At 39.6% G+C, this 21984-nt stretch overlaps 1 protein-coding gene across 5 annotated transcripts in view; it reads right to left on the bottom strand.

Annotated features, from left to right (window-relative positions):
- The window catches only part of Prune2 (prune homolog 2), a 225642-nt gene that overhangs the window by 39084 nt on the left and 164574 nt on the right, over positions 1-21984 (bottom strand). For all 5 annotated transcript variants that reach the window (XM_023722972.1, XM_023722973.1, XM_023722974.1 and 2 more), the window contains 2 exons: positions 11934-12013; positions 5345-5545 (listed from right to left, as the gene is read on the bottom strand). In XM_023722972.1, the coding sequence (XP_023578740.1) occupies positions 5345-5545; positions 11934-12013 (281 nt within the window). The remainder of the gene's footprint in view (positions 1-5344; positions 5546-11933; positions 12014-21984) is intronic.

Here is a 21984-nt window from a genome sequence, read left to right as displayed (position 1 = left end):
ATCTTGATAAGGCATCTTACTTCAAGTGCACATACTACTACAGGGAAACTTTTTAGCAAGGGAAAGCTGGATCTGCAGACAAAGTGGACAATTTTGTCCTTGAATATGTCACACCACAATATGAAAGAACCTGTTTTCTCCTCTTGTTACAAAACCTCAGGCTTTTATTAATGCTTTTATCCTTTGATAACTGAAGATGGAAATAATCTCATTTCAATTTCAATTTCTCTGTTTAACAAGGAAGAATTCAAGTATTTATTGGCTACTTAAATTTGTCTTCCACATATGGAGATAGCTGCTAAATATTTTGTGTATGGTGGTCCTTACTAATCTGTTAAAGTTCTTTATATAGGACTTGATTTTGTGTTGCAATTTTTTTCTGCTTTGTGCTTATATATTCCTTTATATTTTTTGCCCAACAGAAATTTTAAAATTTTATATTGTTGAATTTTTCTCTTCTAAAATTATAATAGGAAAGGACACCTCTATTACAAGTATGTACATACACACACACACACACACACACACACGCACGCACGCATGCACACACACATTTTCTTACTGTTTTTTCTTAAAAACAGCATTACTAGTCATTTTGGTATAAAAGTTTGGGGCTGAGTGTTTTTATGAGGTGTTGTGCTTAATGTTTCATTGTGTGGGAACTGGCAAGTTGCTGGGGGGTCCTTCATCACTTTCTCTTTTGATGGATATAAAAGGGGAAAATGGATTATTTCAGAGCCAGGGGTTTATTAAGTTCTCCTAAGGAGTTCACTTCTAGAAGTTCACAAAACAAGCTAGTCAGGAGTAAAGCAGGTTTACTGACTCCCTTCAGTTAGAAACACTCTCCAGATGTTAATAATTCTTCTGTTGTAACTGAAAATTACCATCTCCTCCCATGCTCTCTTCATGTGCTTGCAGAAATGTTCAGGTCTTGTTTAACTATCTGTCCCTAGGTGCTCCAAATTTAATTTTTAGTCTTGTCCCCTCTTTACTTAAGAAATGTTTATTTTCTTTTCTCAAATATCAGCTTTCTCCCTGGACTGTGGGATACAATTAAACTCTCTTGGGGTAGAGGTCAAATAAATTCTCCCTTTGGCCTTTTTGAGATGATTTAGCATATAATCTCCTGAAAGTTCATACTACCCACACCACAATGGGAACCCATTCTTGATGTTTATTATGGACTCAATAGAGAGGTCATTAGCTGAGGTTTCCAGTAGGGACTTCTGTTTGTGAAACGTGACTAGATTTCTATATCTTACACTCTTATTAAGATAATGAATACTGGCCAAGCAATGGCCGTGACTCATCCACATGGCTTACACTGACAAAGGTTCTACAATCTGAGGTACAGGATCTCAGGATAAATCCTGAGGGGATTTCACTGACCTTATCAGATCCAAAAGCTACAACTCTTGTTGCATTGGTCCTGCTTTATCTTGGTCTTAACCATCCAGCAAAAAAGTATAAAAATGAAATACAAGAAGTAAAGCCATGCTGTTGAGCTGTAGGGGACTCAGGTCAACAATTTCTGACACTGCCAATCAAGCAGAAGACCCAATACTCTTATGGGCTACTGAACTCTTTTAGAATATTTTGCTGAGTTTACACACCTATAATATTCAAAGAATGGAAGTTAACAAAAAATTGAATTAAGAAATATCTACCTAAGCTATGCACATCTGTAATCTCAGTATTCTGGAGACTGAGGCAGGAGATTATAAGTTTGAGCCCACATGAGGCAACTTAGTGGGGTCCTGTTTCAAATAAAAAATATAAAATGGGTTTAGGATGTGAAGGCTTGGGTTCAATCTGAGTACTAAAAGGAAGAAAGGACAGAAGGAAGGAAGGAAGGAGGGAGGGAAGGAAGGGAGGGAGAAGGATGAAGGTTGGGAAGAAGGAAGGAAAGAAAGGCTAAGTAGATTAGTTATGCACACTTTGGACTGTGGCTGGGTGGGCCATGATGCGTGACCTTGGCTACTGCACAGCACATGGTCCACGACCCCTTCTTTACTGGCTGTGTTCATTGGTTCTGCCTCCCAGTTGTCATGAACTGAGCAGGTTTGCTTCACCATGCCCTTCCAGAAGGAGGCTTCTGCCTTGGGCGGGGGGTGGGGGGGGTGGTCTACCAACCATGGACTAACTCTTCTAAGGCCATGAGCCCAATTAAACCTCTTTTTAAAGTTGTGGGTGTCAGGAAAAGCTGACATACACTTGGTGCAAAATTAAGTCTTTAAAATTCTCTTGATGACAAACAGCAGTCAGGAAATTAATTTGAACGTACAATCTCAGTGTACAAAAATAGATGGAAAAATCCTTTCAGACAACTTATGACGTAGGCTGCTTGTGGGTAAAGCACAGTAAACTGAACACCTGATTTGTTTACATGCAGACTTAAAACAAGGAACTAATTTTTATCAGTGGGAATTGGAAAGTTGGGAACTGGCCTATATATTTTGCAAATATTGAAAGTCACAGAGACATTAAATGAAGTGGTGCCCTGATTACTTGGAAATAATGTTTGGTGCATTATCAACCCAGAAAACTGTCATTAGGGCTTAGTTTTAAAAAGCTTAGGTAAGGTCACTAAATATCACTTAGGAAGGAAAAGTGTAAGAGTATATAATATTCTTATCAGAAATATGCTGGTAAAATTTTTAAATCATTTTTCCACTTCCCATATGAAATGCTTTTGCTGAGATCTAAGTTAGAGCAAAAATTACTTTGTGGTAGGTTTGGAAAACAGAAATACTTCACCTTTTTCCCTTGACCTTTGGATATTAAGTTTTTGGGGTTGGTATAATAATGCAAAAAACACTAAGCTTGCTCTTAAATGAAAATCTGACATCCCAAGTCTTTTCCTACCAACACATTTCTGATCTCTTTGGCACACTGTAAATACCACATGCATCTCCAAGCACTTATTTCACATTTCAGAACTAAAATGTATTTCTATTCCATTCTTTTTATGCAGTTTCCCATGTCTGCATATTCTTACAGTGATACACCTTTTGTTTGAAAATTAAGGAGAATTTTAGAATTCAGCCTATATTAAAACTCTCTCTTGAGTTTAAGATCTGGAAGGAGAGCTGTGAACATTAAGCCGGCTCTTTCAATATAACAATGACAACTAAAAAAAACAAAAACAAACAAACAAAAAAAAAAAACTACATCAGCAAGTGGCAGCTTTAATTATCAGCTTGCTCAGCTACCACCAGTTTGCTTAACATTCTACTATTTATAAAAATAAAAAGTTCAGATGTGGTGTGACAAAGCTTTCCGTGGCAACAGGGAGGTGAAGCGGGAGGAGAGGGAGGGCCAGCAGTGTCACACCACAGCTGTTTTCTGTAGGATTTAAGTCAATATATTAGCAGGAAGAGAGCTGGGGCCATTGGCAAGCCAGCATGGATGGGGTTGCCGACACTCAGGTTACAAGAACAAATATGACTTCAATACCTTCCTTTCCTTTGTGTTTGCATATGTCAACCTATAAGATCACATATCCAGATAACTAGAGTCAGCCCTCCACATCCTTTGGTTCCACATCTGCAGGTTCAACCAAGCAAAGCTAGAAATAATTCAAGGGAAACGTTGAATGTGTATAGAACATGCAATGACTTCTTTCTTGATCATCATTTCCTATACAATAACTATTTACATAACATTTTTGTCAGGCATTATAAGTAATCAAGAGATATTTTAAAGTATATGAGAAGATAGAATCAGGTTATAGGCAAATACTAGTTTGAGTACTATTGAGTTTGAGTGTGGTTAAATTTTGATATCTATTTGGGGTCTTGAAACCAATCTGCCACAGATAAAGAGGGGATATTATATAGAAATTCAGAACACAATGAGAATGCAATAAAAACCTCTATTTAAACATAACCTTTAGAACAAGTACTTTATTGCTATTTTTTTAACTTGAGGAAATAAAGCCTTAAGTTTGCAAAGATAAGGTCTAAGAGTGTACTGACCCTTGGTTCTAGCTCTGGTGGCTCAACAACCATTGGCTGAATTAATGAATTAATTAATTTGCTTACTTTTTATGTACTTTGTACAGGGTCTCACTACGCAGCTTGGACTCACAGTGATCCTCCTGTTTTTAACCTCCCCAGTGCTGGGATTATAGACATGTGCCACCACGCCCAGTCTCAGTGGCTGGCTCAGCAGTCCCCAGGGTGGAGCTGACGCAGCATGTGGTGGCAGGGATAGAGCCCCGGTCCCTGTATTTGCCTAGGTAGGCACTTAGTCCACTGAGCTATCTTGCTGACCCTAATTAGTTAATTTAATGAAGATTTCAATATGTTCCTATATGAGTGGGATGCCTAGAACCAGCATTACTCTAAAAGCCATGGCAACATTTAATTGTGGTACTGCTGTTGAATATTAGAAAGTGCTTTACAAGTAACAAAAACAGTTTGTGACTAGCACTCTCATTTTAACTTGTGAATAAAACTTTAGGCTGCCACCCTGGCTAAACCAAAATGGAAAGTATATAATGTTACCAGTATTTTTACAAGTAAATATTTTATATTTACATATAAATCTTTACAAACTAAACTTCATTGAGCATGGGAAAGAAATAAAGTGAGACTGATATTTATATCCAGAATGTTAGACTAATTCCTTTAGTCTGGCAATTTTTAATTTTATTCATTGTGTCTTTCCTCTACTCCACCCACTCAATCCCTTCTTTCTTCCTCCTTTATGGACATACAGTATTAAACACATTAAAGCCTCTCTACCTTAGGGGGAAAAAGAGATGATAACATGCAAAACAAAAGTAAGTAATACAATTTCAAGGAATACTACATAGAAAAGAAAGTGAACATTGGGCTAAAGGGTTAAGGAAAGCAGGGAGGTGAAAAGCACCTTTGATTTCAGAGGCAAGGAAGGCCTGCCCAAGGAGGTACAGTCTGGTGAAGGTCTGCACACAGACAAGGAGCTGGGCATGGAAGGTTCTGGTGGAATGAAAATTCCAGACAGTAGAAGCTTGTACTAAGAAAATGGAAACCCTGATTCTGCCTCTTCAAATTTTATCTTCCAGATTAATTTCTCTTTCTCTGCAAACCTGGCTCCAGTTTTCTTACAACACAACAGGTAGCAGCCTAGGGTCTTCAAGACACAGTCATGGTCCTGTATGTCCTTCCTGAACCATACCTGCTCTGGCACACTCTATAAACTGTCAAGCTTGGCCAACTATGATCGAGACACAAGCGAAATCTCCCAAAAATCACACACAGGAGCCACTGGCACAAAAGTAAAGGATTTGTTCTTAATGCCACTTAGATAATCCTTTATTTACTTATTTAATTTAGGGTTTGTCAACTTAGTGACTTACCATGGCCTGTATACTCAAAAGGGTCTGCTTCATCAGGAGTATCAAGTTCATCCACATTGATATCAATTCCATCTGGGCTGTCCAGGTTATCATCAGAGAGAATGGAACCTTCACTGTGGTCCAGAGAAAGACTGATATTTGGGGCTGTGAGCCTTATCCTCCGAGAATGAGTGCCGTTAAGATCCAGTGAATTAGGAGGTTCTAAAGACAGACAATAGCAACATTTAGTATTAGACTATATACATGGCTGCCAACAGCAGGCTTGGGCCCTTCTGCTTTATTTAGACTGTTTCAGCAAAGCCAGATCTGCTACAATCCCTACAAGGGTATCTGGACCCACTTCTTGATATCCGCCCTCAGCACTGGCTTTCCCCAACCTTGTCAATGGCAGCCATATCAAAACAGGAAGGGAGAACTACTCCTAAAGAGGTGGAAAATTAGGGTTTTTAGAAAATTTCTCTGTTTATCTTTAAGAACTTCATAATGCTATAATATTGAATAGGATTTTTATGATATCTATTACATAAAAGTAGTTGAGTATATATTTCCTAATTATTACCAAATTTGCTTTGCTCGTAAAGAATGGCAGTAAATAACTCTTATGTTGACAGACACTCCCAAAATATTTTTTGGGTCTTAAATATGATCTTTAGTGACCTTTCCTGTTTTGTTTTTCAAATAAAACCTGAACTACCCTCTCTGGTTACATTCTTTGAACCTACATAAGTAGTCACTACCTATTACAGGAGCACTGCTTGACAGTGGTTTCCATACCATCTGATTATCACAGAGCTAGTTTCCACCCTTTTATTGTAGAATATATTTTCTGCTTATGTGCCTTTCATTTAATAGAAGCAATACTTGAGAAGTTATTTTAAACCAAGTTTATCCCAACCAACCAAAGACAAATATCCTAATGTGGTATAAGAAAAGTGTTTGATCTTTATCTCTGATTCTAGGCTGAGCTCCTAAAACTCAGAATTTCCTGACAGGTAGGAGTATCTTTTGCTTGTGTAGAAAGCTTTCCAACCACAACTGAGTTTATGCTAAAGGAGTAACTTGGAGTAGGGCCACCACCTAGCTTCAGGTGGAGGCTGGTCACCAAAAAGACCAAGTGACTAGAAAATTGGAACTTATCCCCACCCAATGAGTGCTAGGAAGGAAGAGACACACTGGAGCTGAGGCTTTATGAAGACACTTGAACAACAAGTCTGATGATCTTCCGCATTAGTAAATGCATTAAAGTGCTTGGAGGGTGGTACAATTGAAAAGGGCACTGAAACTCCATGCCACTTCCTTTATACCTTGTGTAAAATCCTGATAAAAAAACAATCCTTTAAGAGCACTTCGAAATGGACTACAGAGGTCATTAGGGGACCAGGACTTGTACACTATAAAGATGCTGCCGGGAAAAGGAAATCTTGAACTGGGCACAGAAATGCGAATGCTTGAAGTAGGCCAAGTCTGCAAAAGCCACTAATATCTTTAATGACTGTTGCAGCTGCAACTGTCTGTCACAAGTGACAAATGCACCTTCCACCTTCAGCCAGTCCTAGAAATCCATCACTTATGCCCAGTGATGTGCAGCCTGTGTTAGAACATCGTCTCTGCACAGACCATTTTCCTCCACATGTATCTTGTGGGATTCCTTCTCTGTGACTTCTCTTAAAAACAACAACAACAACAACACACACACGCACACACACAAAACAAAACAAAACAAAACAAGACAAAACAAAAAAACCCCTGCATCATCTGAGTTCTTTGGAGCACACTTTTTCAGGGCTATCTGAATTTATGTTTTTAAAAACTGATTCCTGCGCTGTAGATAAAGTTCTCTTGCTTTCCCTGGGTTTGAACTGGCTGACATTAGATAGTGTCAGATGTGGTCTCTGAAGTGACTCATTTCTACCTCTGATGCTTCTAAGGATACAAGCACAGGTGCTTATGTGACTCTTACATTCTCCCTTGACTCCCTGGTGGCTTCAGATTGTGAGAGCAAATTCTTTCAGTCTCCAAACTTCCCACCTCTTTGGTCAAGGTTTCAGAACTTTCTTTGGTGTCCTTTGTTTCCAGCTTCTTAGGAAGAAAGTCTTTAATCTAGATGTCTTAGACAGACATCCTCCTAGTCAGTTTCTCAGACAGATAACTTTCACTTTGGGTTAGTATTTTTAGGAAATTCCTCCTTTAAGAATGGTGTGAGTGGGCAACCACCATCCAGAACTCTGGCTTCTCTGATGGCTAAAACCTATAGGCCTTTCTTCCTTGATGGACTGAAAGTACTCACATGGTGTGGTGTGAAATTATGGCAGCCTTAATGGGGCTCTTGGGATATTTGAAATTTAGTGTTCACGTGTGTGCTCAATTAGAAAAAAACGTTACACAACTAAACAACTAGAGTGACAGCATGCTTTAATTGGCACTTTGAGGTTATTAAATAGTGAATCCACTATTACTTTTCTTAGGGAGACAGATTCATAGCTGTCTCTTGCGAGCCTATCCCTAGTCTTGGGAAATTATCCCTAAGATGGTTTGGGTTAAGTTGCAACTTGCTAAAAATCTTTACTGATGTTGTTATTATTACTTCTTGGTATTCTTACTGTTGCTTATGAATACCTGAGAAACAATACCAATAGCTTATTTAATTCTAGTTTCTTAGCTAATCTTCAGGAAGATGTAAGTACCCTGGTCAAACATTATCTGACCTGGATTGAAAGAAAGGCATCATAAATTATCTTAGTTGAGCAATCGTCCCAACATCTTGCTAAAAAACAAATCAAAGGAAAAAAGATACTAAAATTATGGATCTCAAATCCAAGTCGCTTATCTCATGAGCCTCCTTGTGATGCAATTATCTCTTAAACTAAATTCTTTATATTCCTCCAGTTCTAAGGCATTTGTTATTATTGATCCACAAATTAAACTCTTGACCATTCTGGACATAGTTTAATATGTTATATGTTGATACCACAATATCATCATTAAAAAGGGTAGAACAAAATGCTTTCTGGTCTCATAAAAGGAACTATCCCTCAATTATGGGATGGATATGTCTTATCCATACATATGTCTTACCCACAATTATGGCTATTTAAGTTTGGAGGCATTCTTTTGGTGGAAGTAGTATAATGACCCTAAAATGGTAAACCAAATAACCTGCATTGAGATTATCACCTCAGTCCTTGTGCAATGTCTGTCCAAGTCCTGTTCCCTATAGTAACCTTATCAGTTTCTTGGCTCAGGACTGATTGATGACAACCTAGCATTGGCTGAAAGCACCTAATGGAACTCAGTGGCTATGCGGACTCTGTCTCTGGCCCTGGCTTCCCCTCACTTCAGCTGGACACTGTACTTTGAGATTTCCTTCACTGCAAAGGCACATTCAATCTTCCTTTTACACGGGCCCAAATGGCCTTGTACTGTCAAAAGGCAGATGGACTCAATCAGTATTTCAGGGCTGCAACTGTTTACTTTGTATATCTGCCCCAACTTTAGGGCTGTAAGATGATTGTCCACATAAAAACATGAGCTAAGTTTACTCAGCAAGCCTTAAATGACAGCTGACAAGTACTAAACTTGGTAAATACAGTACTGAAATATCCTTAATGAGAAAAATGAGCTTACAAAAATACATATCTTGTTGTATGGGTACTTGATATCATCACCACTTCTTAAGGGGGCACATGTATTATTATTAAAAGAGTGCTCTGTTTATACACCTGAAAAACCATCAAATATCATCCAGCTCATCAAGCATAAGAAAAAGCCAAATTGCTCTCTTCAGTGATCCTACACCTAGCCTAAGAAAATTAATTAAAGCTTGTTTGGGTTAAATTTCAGCTGGCTACAATCCTTACTGATGGTGTCATTATTCTTTGTATTCGCATTGTTGCTTGTAATTTTTCTGAGTCTTAACACAATGTATAACTCACTATTGAATTACTTCTACTCCCAGAATAATTATTTCATGCAGACTATAGGCATATAATCATCTTAGTAAGCAAACTCCAAAGAAAAGTATCAAATTTTTGCCTCAGCCCAGCTCTTCAACTGCCTCCTTGTTGTTACTCAAATGTGGCTTTAAACTATCCACAATCATTTCTTCCACTCTTCCAGCGTACATGGCTTACTTCGGGAATGAGCCTTCTCAGCTCTGAGGGGTGAGATCTATGTAAACTCAAGACCGAATCTAAAGACTGATTATTGACACTTCTTAGTCATGGCCAGCGGAAGGAAATATTAAATCCAGAAGGAAGTCATGAAAACAAAACAACATTTAAAAGTCATTGGAAGGGCTGGCCAAATAATCAGATTAAAGTGCCTGCTTAGGCAGCTGCAGGGGCTGGGAGTTCAATCCTGGTGCCAGCCTTGCCTCCGGGGCATGCTGAGACAACAGTGATTGAGAGTGGGCATGGTGGTGCCTACCTATAATCCCAGCACTTGGGAGGCTGTAAACAGGAGGATCATTAGGAGTATGCAGTGAGACCCTATACACCCTGTAACCCTGTCCTAAAGTGAAAAAAAAAAAAAAATCATTTGAAAATGTTGTTGGGAAGTCTTCAGGGACCCAGGAACTATGCAGGCTGATGTTGAAGAAAATGAACTCCTGAGCTAGGTACAGAAATGTGAACTTTTAAACTGGGTCAATTCTGCAGAGACCACTGTTATCTTTTAATGAAGCCTAATAGTAGCAACTGTCACAAATGACAAATTATTTTTTGTCTAGGAACAGTCCTATAAGTTAATCACATACAGTTTGATGATAGGTGGCTTAGTTTCAGGGTAATTTTTCTGCACCCTTTTCCTTTTATTTCCATGTAACTAGTGAGATTTCCTTTGTCCTCAGCTTCTCTTTCCTTTTAGAAAAACCTTCCTTTTGAAGTTCTTTAGAGCATTCTTTCAAAGCTATATGAATATGTGCTTCCCCAAATTACAATTCCCAAGACTCCCAAATGAAGTCTTTGCTTTCATAGTTTGTAAATTTGAAATGATCAGCCTGTTCCCATGTACCCCCACCTATTCATCTATCTCTTTTGTGTCTTCTATAATACACCAGTAAATGGAAGTAGTGTTCCAATGAAGTTTTGAGCTGTGTTAGCAAATTATTAGGCCTGAGAAAGAAGTCTGTGGCAAGCACAGGGCAGCCAAATGGTGTCTGATGTCTTGTGGGACTGTACCCTTCACCTCTGGTGCTGGTATTCTCTTCAGTCAGTATCAGAATTGAAGCACAGGACACTTGGTAGGTGTTTTCTAGAGAACTGCTTGGTATATGTGGAAAAACTCCTGCATAGCTGGCCATCGAAGCACTTGGTCTGTGGAGAGTATCATAAAAGAAAACATTCCTGTCTTCATCTAAATACTGAAGGGACCAGTTTCCCCAGCACAAAGGATTCTGAAGGGCATCTGGCATACCCCTCAACCCTGGAATTAGAGTTCTGGCCTGTGCTAAAGAAACTGGCACTGTTCCTTTATCATTAAGATCTTTCTTTTCTGCATACAACATCACCTAAACTGTGTACCATGTAATGTTTTTAGGTATTAATTGAGAAAAATGTTTCTATGATATTTTAAAAACACTGGGATTCTCTATTACAGAAATTCTCAGGGCGGTGACGTTCATAGGAATTTTTGTGATGATGGAAATATTTTATATATGGCTACTGAGCAATTAAAAATGAGGTTAATGTAATTGAAGAATGGAATTTTACATTATAATTGTTAATCCCAATTTATTTAAATAGTTACATGTATTTAGCTGTACCCATGTAGCATAACCATAGCTTTATTCTAAAGTATGCTGTATTAAAGAGATATACAATGGTTTCTACTGGTTACAGTCTACAAACAGTATGTCACTTGACTAGTATCTTTAAGAATGTACCTTAAATACTAGCTCAGAAAACAAATTTATTTCACTCCCTTCTTGCTATCCCAGTGCAGGCTTGGTTTAAAAATACCAAGGTTCAGGATCTAGGTATTATCTTAAAGTTGGTATGACTGAAGAGAGTGACGCTAACACAAAATGAGAGTCATGAAGGTTGCAACTGAAAACTGAAGATTTCTTTCTGTGTATGCTGTAGGCTTAAATCCTGATAGTATAAAGCTGTTGTTTTGCTTATGTTTGTTTCAGTAGTGCTAGGAACCAAACCCAGGGCCTCACACATACAAAGCAAATGCTCTACCACAAAGCCACACTTTTACCTCTGGTGTGGTTTTTGTATTTAGAACACTAAGCAATCTTAATATCACATTTCCAATCATAAACATTTTTAAAATTATGCATACATTTGTTGAGCTTAGCTATCAGTTAGAATTTGGTATTGAGATACACAGTAATTATAATAGGAACTGCAAACTTCAACAGATAAGGCTGTAGCCAGGAGAGAAAATATGGGCCATGTTAGCATAAATATTTAAGTAGACTCTGCAATTAACCAAATTGAGTTCATTACCTTCCTCTTGTATTTTTTTTTTTTTTTTTAATCACTGAAATCTCGGGTTGAATACACAGGATATGGTCCTCTCTGTAAATAACGAAAATGTCTGGGTGAAAACACCACTGTGGGAAAGGAGCAAACACCTCTCTCACCAGGCCTCATGTCTGCCGCACAGGGACTCAGCACCTCCTCCTCAAAGGGGATATCCATTCCTACGTCCTCTGACGGGAGTCTGAAAGAAAGCAAAGCAAGAGTGTAAAAGCTACATGGGACTCTATTTTTTAAAAAAGAAATCCAGAGATTACAGGATTAAATTTTCAACTCACTTGAAATAAGCCAAATATGTGTACTAAATCCACTGCTAAGGGGTCCCAAGTTAGAAAAGTTTCTGCAGTTACTGAGAATAAAATCATGCACACTAATTTCACTTATGTGCAGTAATCACTTCTACCAGCCTACATAAACAAACACATACCAAAGGGAAAAACCTCAGAAATAGGAACGAGAACAATTAATGTATTTCAGGGGACACCAAATAGATTGTCAACATACATGGCAAATGCTTAAAATAAATTATTATTATAGTAAAAGACACATAGCCATTAATTACCCTCAAAAGTACACCTGCTCATTTTGAACACACTTAGCTTTTGCTTCTCAAAATTCCTTTTTAGTAGTAGGCAGAAACCCTGTAAAGAAGGTGCTAGAAAGCTGATGGGGTAGGCACTGGGGGGGGGGGCTGAAAGCTCTAATCAGAAGTCACTTAGGAGGAGGAAGGACTCTCACAAGCCCATGGATATTACAGAGGGCTACAGAGACTGGAAAGGAAATCCCAAAGACAAAAGAAAATCTGAGCCAGAATAGGTAAAAGCAAATCTGAGAGAAACGCAAGTTGTGCCCTGTGTGAATAGTTCAGCCGCATTTATAACCAGGACCATAAATTCTAATGAAGGGGCGCAAACCAAACAGAGGTGTTGACAGTGAGGTAAGACAATAGTTTTATGATCAATAATGGCAGCTTCTTAGGAGAGGTAATTTCATCTTATCCACCTGTAGCGAATACCTCCTTCTATGTTCTGTCCCCAGAATGGAGCTAATTAGAGGCTAAGAGAGTGGTAAGGCCAAGGCTGACTTTACCACTGCTGAGCTAGCTACATGTCTCCATCTAGAGGACATGTCAGAACAGTTTTATGGATGCTTAGCAGGGCGGTGTGTGACATTAGTGTTCTTCACCAACTATATCTGGCTCCTGGCCTTTTGAATATGTGATAATACTGCATTGTCCTGCCCTCTTGAAATTAGCATGGTTACATAACTTGCTTTGGCTAAGGAAAACTGGAAGTGGCAGATGTCCCTTCTGGGCAGAACCCTTCAGGGCAGGCATGTGAGGTACCACCTGCTTCCTGCCTCCATGGATCTGCAGGGCTCTGCCTGGCTGTGCTCCAAGAGCCTAGGATGAGCCGAAGCCTCAACTAGAGCTCACTGGCTACACGAACAGAAAATGGGCTTTTGTTCTGTTTTGCTGTGAAACACAGAAGTTGCTAGAACAGCATCATCTTGCCCACGCTATACAGCTAAGCTTTATTGTTCACTTCAAAGGCAATATCTGACTCACACTATGGTCAATATTTTATTGAGTTGGGTAATATACCTTCCATATCCTCAACCCAGTCTCATGGTGATAATACATACCTTAATTGTTCAGATTGCTAAGCATGAAAGAACATCTTATAAATGAGGACATAAGCTCAGAAGGGAATCAAATGTTTTCAAGTATTCTATAAATGTTAGCAATAATAATATATTGCCTTTATGGCTTTTTGTTATAGCCATCATAGTTTACTCATAGTCAATTAGATCATACTCAAGTGTTATAGCCACTCATTAATGTAAGTAATATTCATCTTTATTTATTTATCTGTATTTTAGGGGAGGGTCTACAGGGTGTTCAGGGTCTCACTACTAGAATCAGACTCATAGTGATCCTGTTTACAGCCTCACAAGTGCTGGGGTTACAGGTGTGTGCCACCACACCTAGTCCCAATTGCTGTCTCAGCATACCCTGGGGGCGGGGCCAGCATGGCAGGCCTGGGGATTGAACTCCTGGCCGCTGTGCCTGCTTACAGGTGCTTTAATCTGCTGAGCTATTTGACCAGCCCTTTCATCTTTAAGTTGACACTGTGCTTAACATATTTTGAAAGGAAGGTCTGTATCAGTATTTTATATATATATATATATATATATATATATATATAAAATTAAATCACATCAATGGTCTCAAATATTACAAAAATGAAATAAAGCTATTACCTGCAAGTTAGAAACCTCACATTTTTCTGTGTCTTTGTATATGTTTGTGTGTGTGTGTGTGTGTGTGTGTGTGTATGCATGTATGTGAGGGAGAATAGGGAGTGTGTGCTGACCGTATGTGATGCCCTGTGCAGCTGTCCTGCCACATCTACCATTTCAATTTTCGTGACTTTAGTTTGCCACAGTCAACAGCAAACTGAAAGTACCAAATAGAAAACTCAGAAATAAACAACTCATAATGTTTAAATAATTATTACAATATATGGTCCTAATTGTCCTGTTTTATTTGTACGTCCTGTAGACCCCTGCAGCAAGTCCCAATCTCCTGCCAGGTGTTACAGTGCATGGCAGAAAGAAAGAGCAAGAGACAAAACAGTGGCACAGCTGTGACTCAGGATGACAGTTGTTTACGGGGGAATAAACAGTCAGGAGGCAGCCAGAACCTCAGCACTTACTGATTGAGAGGGGGACTCCCGGGCAACTCAGGGGGCGGTGGTGATGCTAAACTGAAGAGGATCTTGCCCGGGAGCACCTTTAGTCTTAATGGTCTGAGTCTCAGTCTTTAGCAGGAGGGAGGGGATGGCCCACTCTTAACGGAATAATGAGAACTTCTAAAAGGATTAACACCAATGGGGCTGGGGAGATGGCTCAGTGGAATAAGTGCTCTCCTGGCATGCACAAGGACCTGACTTCAATCCCCGGTTCAAAAAAAAAATCCCACACTTTCATTCATCCGATAGGGAAGTATATGAATGAGTCTGTGATACCTGACACTTAGACATTTTTGTTATTAATCTCTTACTATGTCTAATTTACACATTAAGTTTTATCATAGGTATGTATGGGAGAAAACATAGTGCACATGTATAGGGCTTAGTACTGTCTGGTTTCAGGCACCTGTAAGATGTCGTCTAGGAACACAGATAAAGTGGGACTATATATCATTATAAACACAAGAAATGCCAGAGGAAATATAATATCCAAAAGGCAATTAATGGATCCCCAAGCTCAAAAGAGCCCAAAGAAAACCCACAGGTTCCATAAATGAAAAATTATAAAAATGTGAATAGACCATAATATTTTTAGAGCAGACACGGGCTTTAAGGCCCATAGCACAAGTGACCTCTGAGTGCTAGAAGGAACACAAAGACCTTAAATTCTAAAAGAGGATGTGAAGTTTAAAGAACTGAACCTTTAATGAAAAGCGATGAGGAAAATCCCTCTCCTCTGATCTCGGAAAGCAGTAGCCTGGGAACTAGGTAGGAAACCAAAAGCGACCTTTAAGAATTGAAGACGCTCATCATAGCCAAACACGCCTCAATTCATATTACTTGAAAATGCAGGAAGCCCAAATCAAGAACTTAAGTTACATTTGTTTATAATCACTAAAGACCTACAACCTTGGGCATTATACTTTTGATCTAAAATGCCTCCCAAGTCCCACACTTAGAGGTAGGGCCTGGCCTGAGGAGTAGGCCACTGGAGGGATGAGCTGAAAGGGTGCGCTGCTGTCCTGCTCCTGGTTCCTCCTTTTCCCTTCCACTTCCTGGCTCCCAAACTTTCCCAAGCACACTGTGAAGAACAGTTCTTCCTTAAACTTCGGGTGTTGGGTATTTGGTCTCAGCAATGAGAAAAGTAAATAAGACCTCCATCATGCCATTTCTGTCCTGGAGCCAGTGAGCCATGGGCTGAACCCACTTAAACTGGGAGTCCAATAAGTCTCCTCTCCTTTAAATGTTTTTTTTTTTTTTTTTTTTTTTTTTTTTTAATGTATTTGGTACAGGGTCTCACTATGCAGCTCTGACTCATAGTGAGACTCCTGTTTTCAGGGGGCAGGGCCAGCACAGCATGTGGTGGGGATCAAACCTGGGTCCCTGCACTTGCTGAAGCAGGCGCTTAGTCCACTGGGCTTTCTCACAGGCCCCCTCCTCTCCTTTAAATTGTGGATTTGGGGTATTTTGTTCCAGTGACAGGAAATCTGACTAAGACACTAGGATTCCAGAAGAATTAACTGAAGTCACCTGGTAGAACTTACGAAGGTACAACTCCGATTCACTGGAGATCTACTTAGCAGTGGAAAAAACAAAACAAAACAAACAACAACAACAACAACAACAACAACAACAAACTTTTAAAAGGTGAGCTCATACCAAAAAATAGAATTATAATAACAACAAAAACACTGCTAAGGAGAAAAAGACTGCAATGTTAGGAGATGGCATTAATAGAAAACAAAGGTAAATAAACAGAGCAATAAAAGTAATTTTAAAAGAAAACAATATGAAAGAGACTATAGTGATTCAAAATAAGTAAAAACCATTGTTAAACAACGCATATGAAAGCACTGAGGTTTGAGGTGGTAAATGCATAAAGCCAATTACGCCCTGAATGCCTGGGCTGCTTTATGATACAACAGCATTGCCAATACCGTGAGATGAAAAGCTACATCAGAGAAAGATTTAACACGAGAAAGCATCAGAATATTCATATTAAACAAAACAAACTTTAGGGAAAGAGATATATCTAAGTATGTATGCAGGATGGCTTGGATAGTTGTGCTGTGAAATTCTGCTGGTCTATGGAAGGGAGCAGTTAATGCTTATTTTTTTTTATGTACATACACTTGGTACAGGGTGTTCAGGGGCTCATTGCACAGATTGGACTCACAGTGATCCTCCTGTTTTCAGCTTCCCAAGTGCTGGGATTACAGGCACATGCCACCGAGCCAGTCTCAATCGCCATCTCAGCACGCCCTAGGGATGGGGACACCATTGCACACTAGGGATTAAACCCCAGCTAGCCCCTGTACTCTGCCTAAGCAGGCACTTTAATCCGCTGAGCTCTCTGGCTGGCCCTTCTCTTCTTAATTTCTTATTTTTTTCCCCAATTTTGCATGCATATATCTGGTACCATAAACAACTAATTTGAAGACAAAACCATGCAATACAACAAATACCGTTGAATTCATATTATTTTGCTTAGTGGAATTCTGTATCTTTTCTATTTTTTTATCATTTTGTATTCCCTTAAAAAAAACTTCGAAAAGATGTTATTGAGACAAAAACATTATTATACAGTATTTAAAAGAATAATTTGTCATCTCAAAAGAACTACAAATGGCTAATACAAGAAAAATATTTAATATCAGTGATCAATAGAGAAATGCAATTTAAAACAACACTGTCATTCTATCTTACTCCAGAAAGGATGGCTATTAACAAGAAATCAAATAACAAATGTCGGTGAGGCTATGTTTTTGTTACTTTTTCACTGCTGCGACAAAATATACAGCAGACACATTAAAGAAGGAAAGGCTTATTGGAATTCCTCATTTAACAACTGAGTTCTGTTCCTGCGATTAGATTGTTAAGTGAGGAATTATAGTATATACACTACAACATTCACAACAAGAAAATGATCAAAGGGAACCCTAACTTGATGATTTTGATTTTATTTGCATAACATAACTCATACATGCAGTACTCTACTATATAGCAAAACATAGAAGTACAGTATTATGCCATACAACCAGCAAAAGTTATAGTATTACATAAACAAGGTATACTGTACCAAAAAAAAAAAAAAAAAAAGACATTGAGGCTCTATAACCAGGACATGCAGAGCTACATAGAAAAAGATGGTTTGTAACTGTAAGCAGTGAGTTGTGAATCTGAACAGTGTATCTCGGTCATAAGTCCAAACAATGGTTAAATAGGCAGGTTATTAAATGAGGCGTACTCTGTATTTTAGCTCATAGTTTGTAGAGGTTTCGATCCATCAAAGTGGTTCCAAGGCAGGGAGACATGGCAATAGGGCATGGCAGAGGGGAAGCAGTTCATGGCAGGGCAGGAAGGGGGACAGTAGCAGTCTCCTTTTCTCTTTAAATTCCAAGCCTACTGGTTGGTGTTATGCACACCCAGGGTGGGACTTTTGCCTTCAGTAAATCCATTCAGCCACACCCAGATCTATGCTAAACCAATCAGTGACTAATGCACGTCCATGCACCCTAGATGCAGCCACCTATGAGAATGTCTACTTACGAGTGCATGAGATTCCGGGGCAGTGAGAGGAGACATACAGATACAACCATAGCAGGCGGTGAGGAAAAAGAAACACTTCTGCTGGTGTGCATGTAAACTAGTATAACCACTATGTAAATCACTAGAGAGAGTCCTCAAGAAACTGAAACTAGAAATCCCATTCAACTCAGCTAGTTCACATCTAGGCATCTTCCCAAGAGATAAAGCCCTATATTACAGCTATATATGCAAGCCTGGGTTCACAGCAGCATAGTTCATCATAGAAGACTCTTAAAGCAGCCTATCTGCCCATCAACTCATGAGTGGATTAAAAAATGTATTTATATACAATGGAATTACTTCTCTGCCATACAGAAGGATGAATTTGCCTGATGTGGTGACACAGTAATAATATAAACAGAAAAATAAAACAGATACTAGGAAGCAGGGGGGGTAGATGTTTTGCAAATGGAAAACATTTGCATGTATCCAGGAGACAGAGGGAGGGCTACAGGCAGGGAAGGAAAAGGGAAGAAAAATTATTAAATGTCCTGTGCACCTGTGCCAACTCTCCACAACGAATACAGTCATTATGTACCACAAACATGTACTAATAAATTTTTTGATAAAATAATTCTTCAGAAAACATGAGAATCCATAGCCAATATACTTTTAATAAGACAGCCTCAAAATACACAAAGTAAAAATTGAATACAAATTATAAGGCACAATGAATTTTATGGAGGGAGGGGGAATCAAATATGCCCTTCAAGAATTTATTAGTGAAGTTGATAAGAAATATACGAAAATAAGGAAGATCATGGGCCAGGGACTGCAGTCACCTGTGGAAAGTTTTTAACAAGCAGGAAGCACTGGGTTTGATGTCTGTTCCCACAACAAATAAATAAAAGAGTGCGGGAGATTGGGATAATGCAGTAGTACACTTCGATCTAATGGACAGATCTGCAGTCAATAAAAACACACATGTTTTTTTTTTTTTCAAAATGACCATACAGGATGTCTTTTTTTTTTTTAGTACTGAAAATCAAACTCAGGACCTTACACTTGAAAGGCACATGCCATGCCACTGAGCTACATCCCCAGCCCACACGATGTCTTATACCAAAAGTCAACGTCACATGTGCTATATCCTCTGGCTTCTGAGCTTTCCATCTAGAAATCAAAACATGGGAAGGCAACTAACGAAGTTCCTAGAAAATAAACAGTCATAAAATCAGGTATTAGAAAATAAGATACAAGGGCCAGCCAAATAGCTCAGCGGATTAAAGCGCCTGCAAGCAGGCACAGGGGCCGGGGATTCGATCCCTGGGCCTGCTGTGCCAGCCCGGCTCCCAGGGCACGCTGAGACGGTGATTGAGACTGGGCATGGTGGTGCACACCTATAATCCCAGCTATTGGGAGGCTGTAAACTGGCGGATCACTGAGTCCGATCTAGTAGTAGTGAGACCCTGAACACCCTGTAGACCCTTCCCTAAAATACAAAGAAAGAAAGAAAGAAAGAAAGAAAGAGAGAGAGAGAGAGAGAGAGAGAGAGAGAGAGAGAGAGAGAGAGAGAAAGAAAATGAGATACACTAAATTAGCTAAGGGCTCAACTCAGTGCCTGATGTTTAAAAAGAAACCACACTCTAAGGCCATCTATCGCTCCCTCTACTAAATATGTATGCCTGTCTAACAACCATGGATGCCACCAAGTGGAGAACAGCGATATAAATGGAATTCTCCATTGCGAGACTGGATTCCACACAGATCAGCATGTTGTGTGTTGTTGGCATTTATGCTTTTTCACAAAGAAGGCTACTTGTGGTTACATAAAAATCCTGCTATCACAAAAGTGAAAGACAAGAAATGCAAAATTTGGGCATAGTTAAAGGAATTCTCTTGTCCTTAGAATAGGTATAAAATTAAGCCCTTTCCATATTTTACTTTTTTTTTTGCCAATATAAACCTGAAATGCTTTAACTGTTGTAGGATTAACCTTTTCCAAGATCAGCTTCTTCTTTCTGATAGGGAATGAGCAGTGAAGCAAGACTTGGTGCATGCACAGACACACACACACACACACACACACACACACACACCAGCACCAGCACATGTCCACGGTAATGTTTCCCGACAGGTGTGCCCACACAGCAGTAGGTGGCACACATTCTCAGAAATATCCATTCTTCAGATACTAAAATGTACAGGTCCATAAAAAGTAGGTAACAGGCCAAGATAGGCTAATTGGTCTTAAGGAAAACACTGATGGTTATGCTGATGTATTTAGGGAAAGTAGATACATAAACAGGATGTACCTTTATGTCAGAGTTACACAAATTCTCCTGGCTTCTTTCTAGTCAAATAAGATGTAAGGGTCTGACAAAGTTGCTTTCTTTAGAAATGTAGATAAAAAGAGAGAGAAAAAGCCTTTCGTGTGATGCTTTACTTCCACTGTTAAGTACATGAACTATCCCAGTGTCTGGGGGACCACCTCCTTAGGATTCTTGTCTGATTAAGTAGCTACAAGACTGATGCTAACTAACTAGAGTACATGCCGCTCCGTGACCCCTGAATACTTACCAAATTGCTCACAGAAGCGGGCAGGCTGACCTGCTCTGGGTTTCATGTTCCGCTTATCCAACTCATAAAGGATCAGAGGTCCCACAGCAGAAAGGGGGGTTCAGCCAAGGAAAGCCAGCTCCCCAGCATCTGGCTACCTGGCTATGGGTTCACTTCCCCAGAACAGATGAACACTGCAGCCAAGGAGAAAGTGGAGTCCTAAAAGCTAGCTGGCAGAATGCGTTTGAGAAATGGAGGTGAGAACAGGGAAAGATGACAGCAAACTACAGGGAGAAAGTCATCTGCGTCTGTTCAAATACCACATTCTCCAGAACTTTATACACCAAAGCTGTGGGTTCTCAGAGGAGTGGGACACAACAGTTTCCTTTCCTAGGGTCAGATTTCAAAACTCTACATAGAGTAAAAAATCATTTGTATCCCAAATGGCCTTCAAAAAACTCTTGAGGCAAGTATATAGCTCAGTGGCACAGTGCTGCCTGGCAAGTGCAAGGTCCTAAGTTCAATTCCTGCACCCAAAACAAAAACAAACAAACAAACTCTTGAACTGTTGCTAAATTACACACAAAGGGATTTTTGTTTTTCTGTTTTTGTATTTATTTGGCTGTGGTTGTAGTTTTGGGGTGTGTGTGTGTGTGTGTGTGTGTGTGTGTGTCCCCAAAGCTCATGTAGTGCTATACTCATCCATGGACCCATTTACTAATTGGTTCAGTACCTGGATGTATTCTGGGAGGTGGGGCTTGGTGGGAGGCAGGTCACAAGGATGTGACCAGGAAGGCTGCCTCCCTCCTGGCTCCAGCCTGTTCTGTCTACTCCCTGGCCACCATGGAGTCATCACTTTCCTCCACAGCAGGCCCTCCCACCACAGTGTTTCTGCAAGTGGGTCTGCTGACCATAGACTGAAATTTCTGAGACTGTGGGGCCAAGTAAATCTCTCCTCCTGTGAGGAGCAGGTGCCAGCAGGTGCATGCAGGCAGGGAGGATATAGACTAAGGTAGTGTGGTGCTGGGTACTGAGCTTGAGGCCCTCATGCATGCTGGGCAAATGCTGTACACCTAGCTATATCCACAGCCCTTTTCATTTCTAATTTAGAGACAGGGTCTTGTTAAGTTGCCCAAAGGTGGCCTTGAACTTGTGATCTTCCTACCTCAGCTTCTTGAGTAGCTAAGATTATGCATGCCATCATGCAGCCCTGTTTTTTTTTGCACAAAATTTCTTATAGCAAATCATTTTTCTTTTCCTGTCCTTTCCTACCCTTCCCTTCTACTTCCTTTCTTTTCTTTCCTTTTCCTCCCCC

The sequence above is a fragment of the Octodon degus genome, unplaced genomic scaffold (genome assembly GCF_000260255.1).
Source record: "Octodon degus isolate 3935 unplaced genomic scaffold, OctDeg1.0 scaffold00095, whole genome shotgun sequence".
NCBI classification, from domain to species: domain Eukaryota; kingdom Metazoa; phylum Chordata; class Mammalia; order Rodentia; family Octodontidae; genus Octodon; species Octodon degus.
Note: the sequence above shows the minus strand (reverse complement) of the source record. Positions and strands in the feature narration are given on the sequence as shown.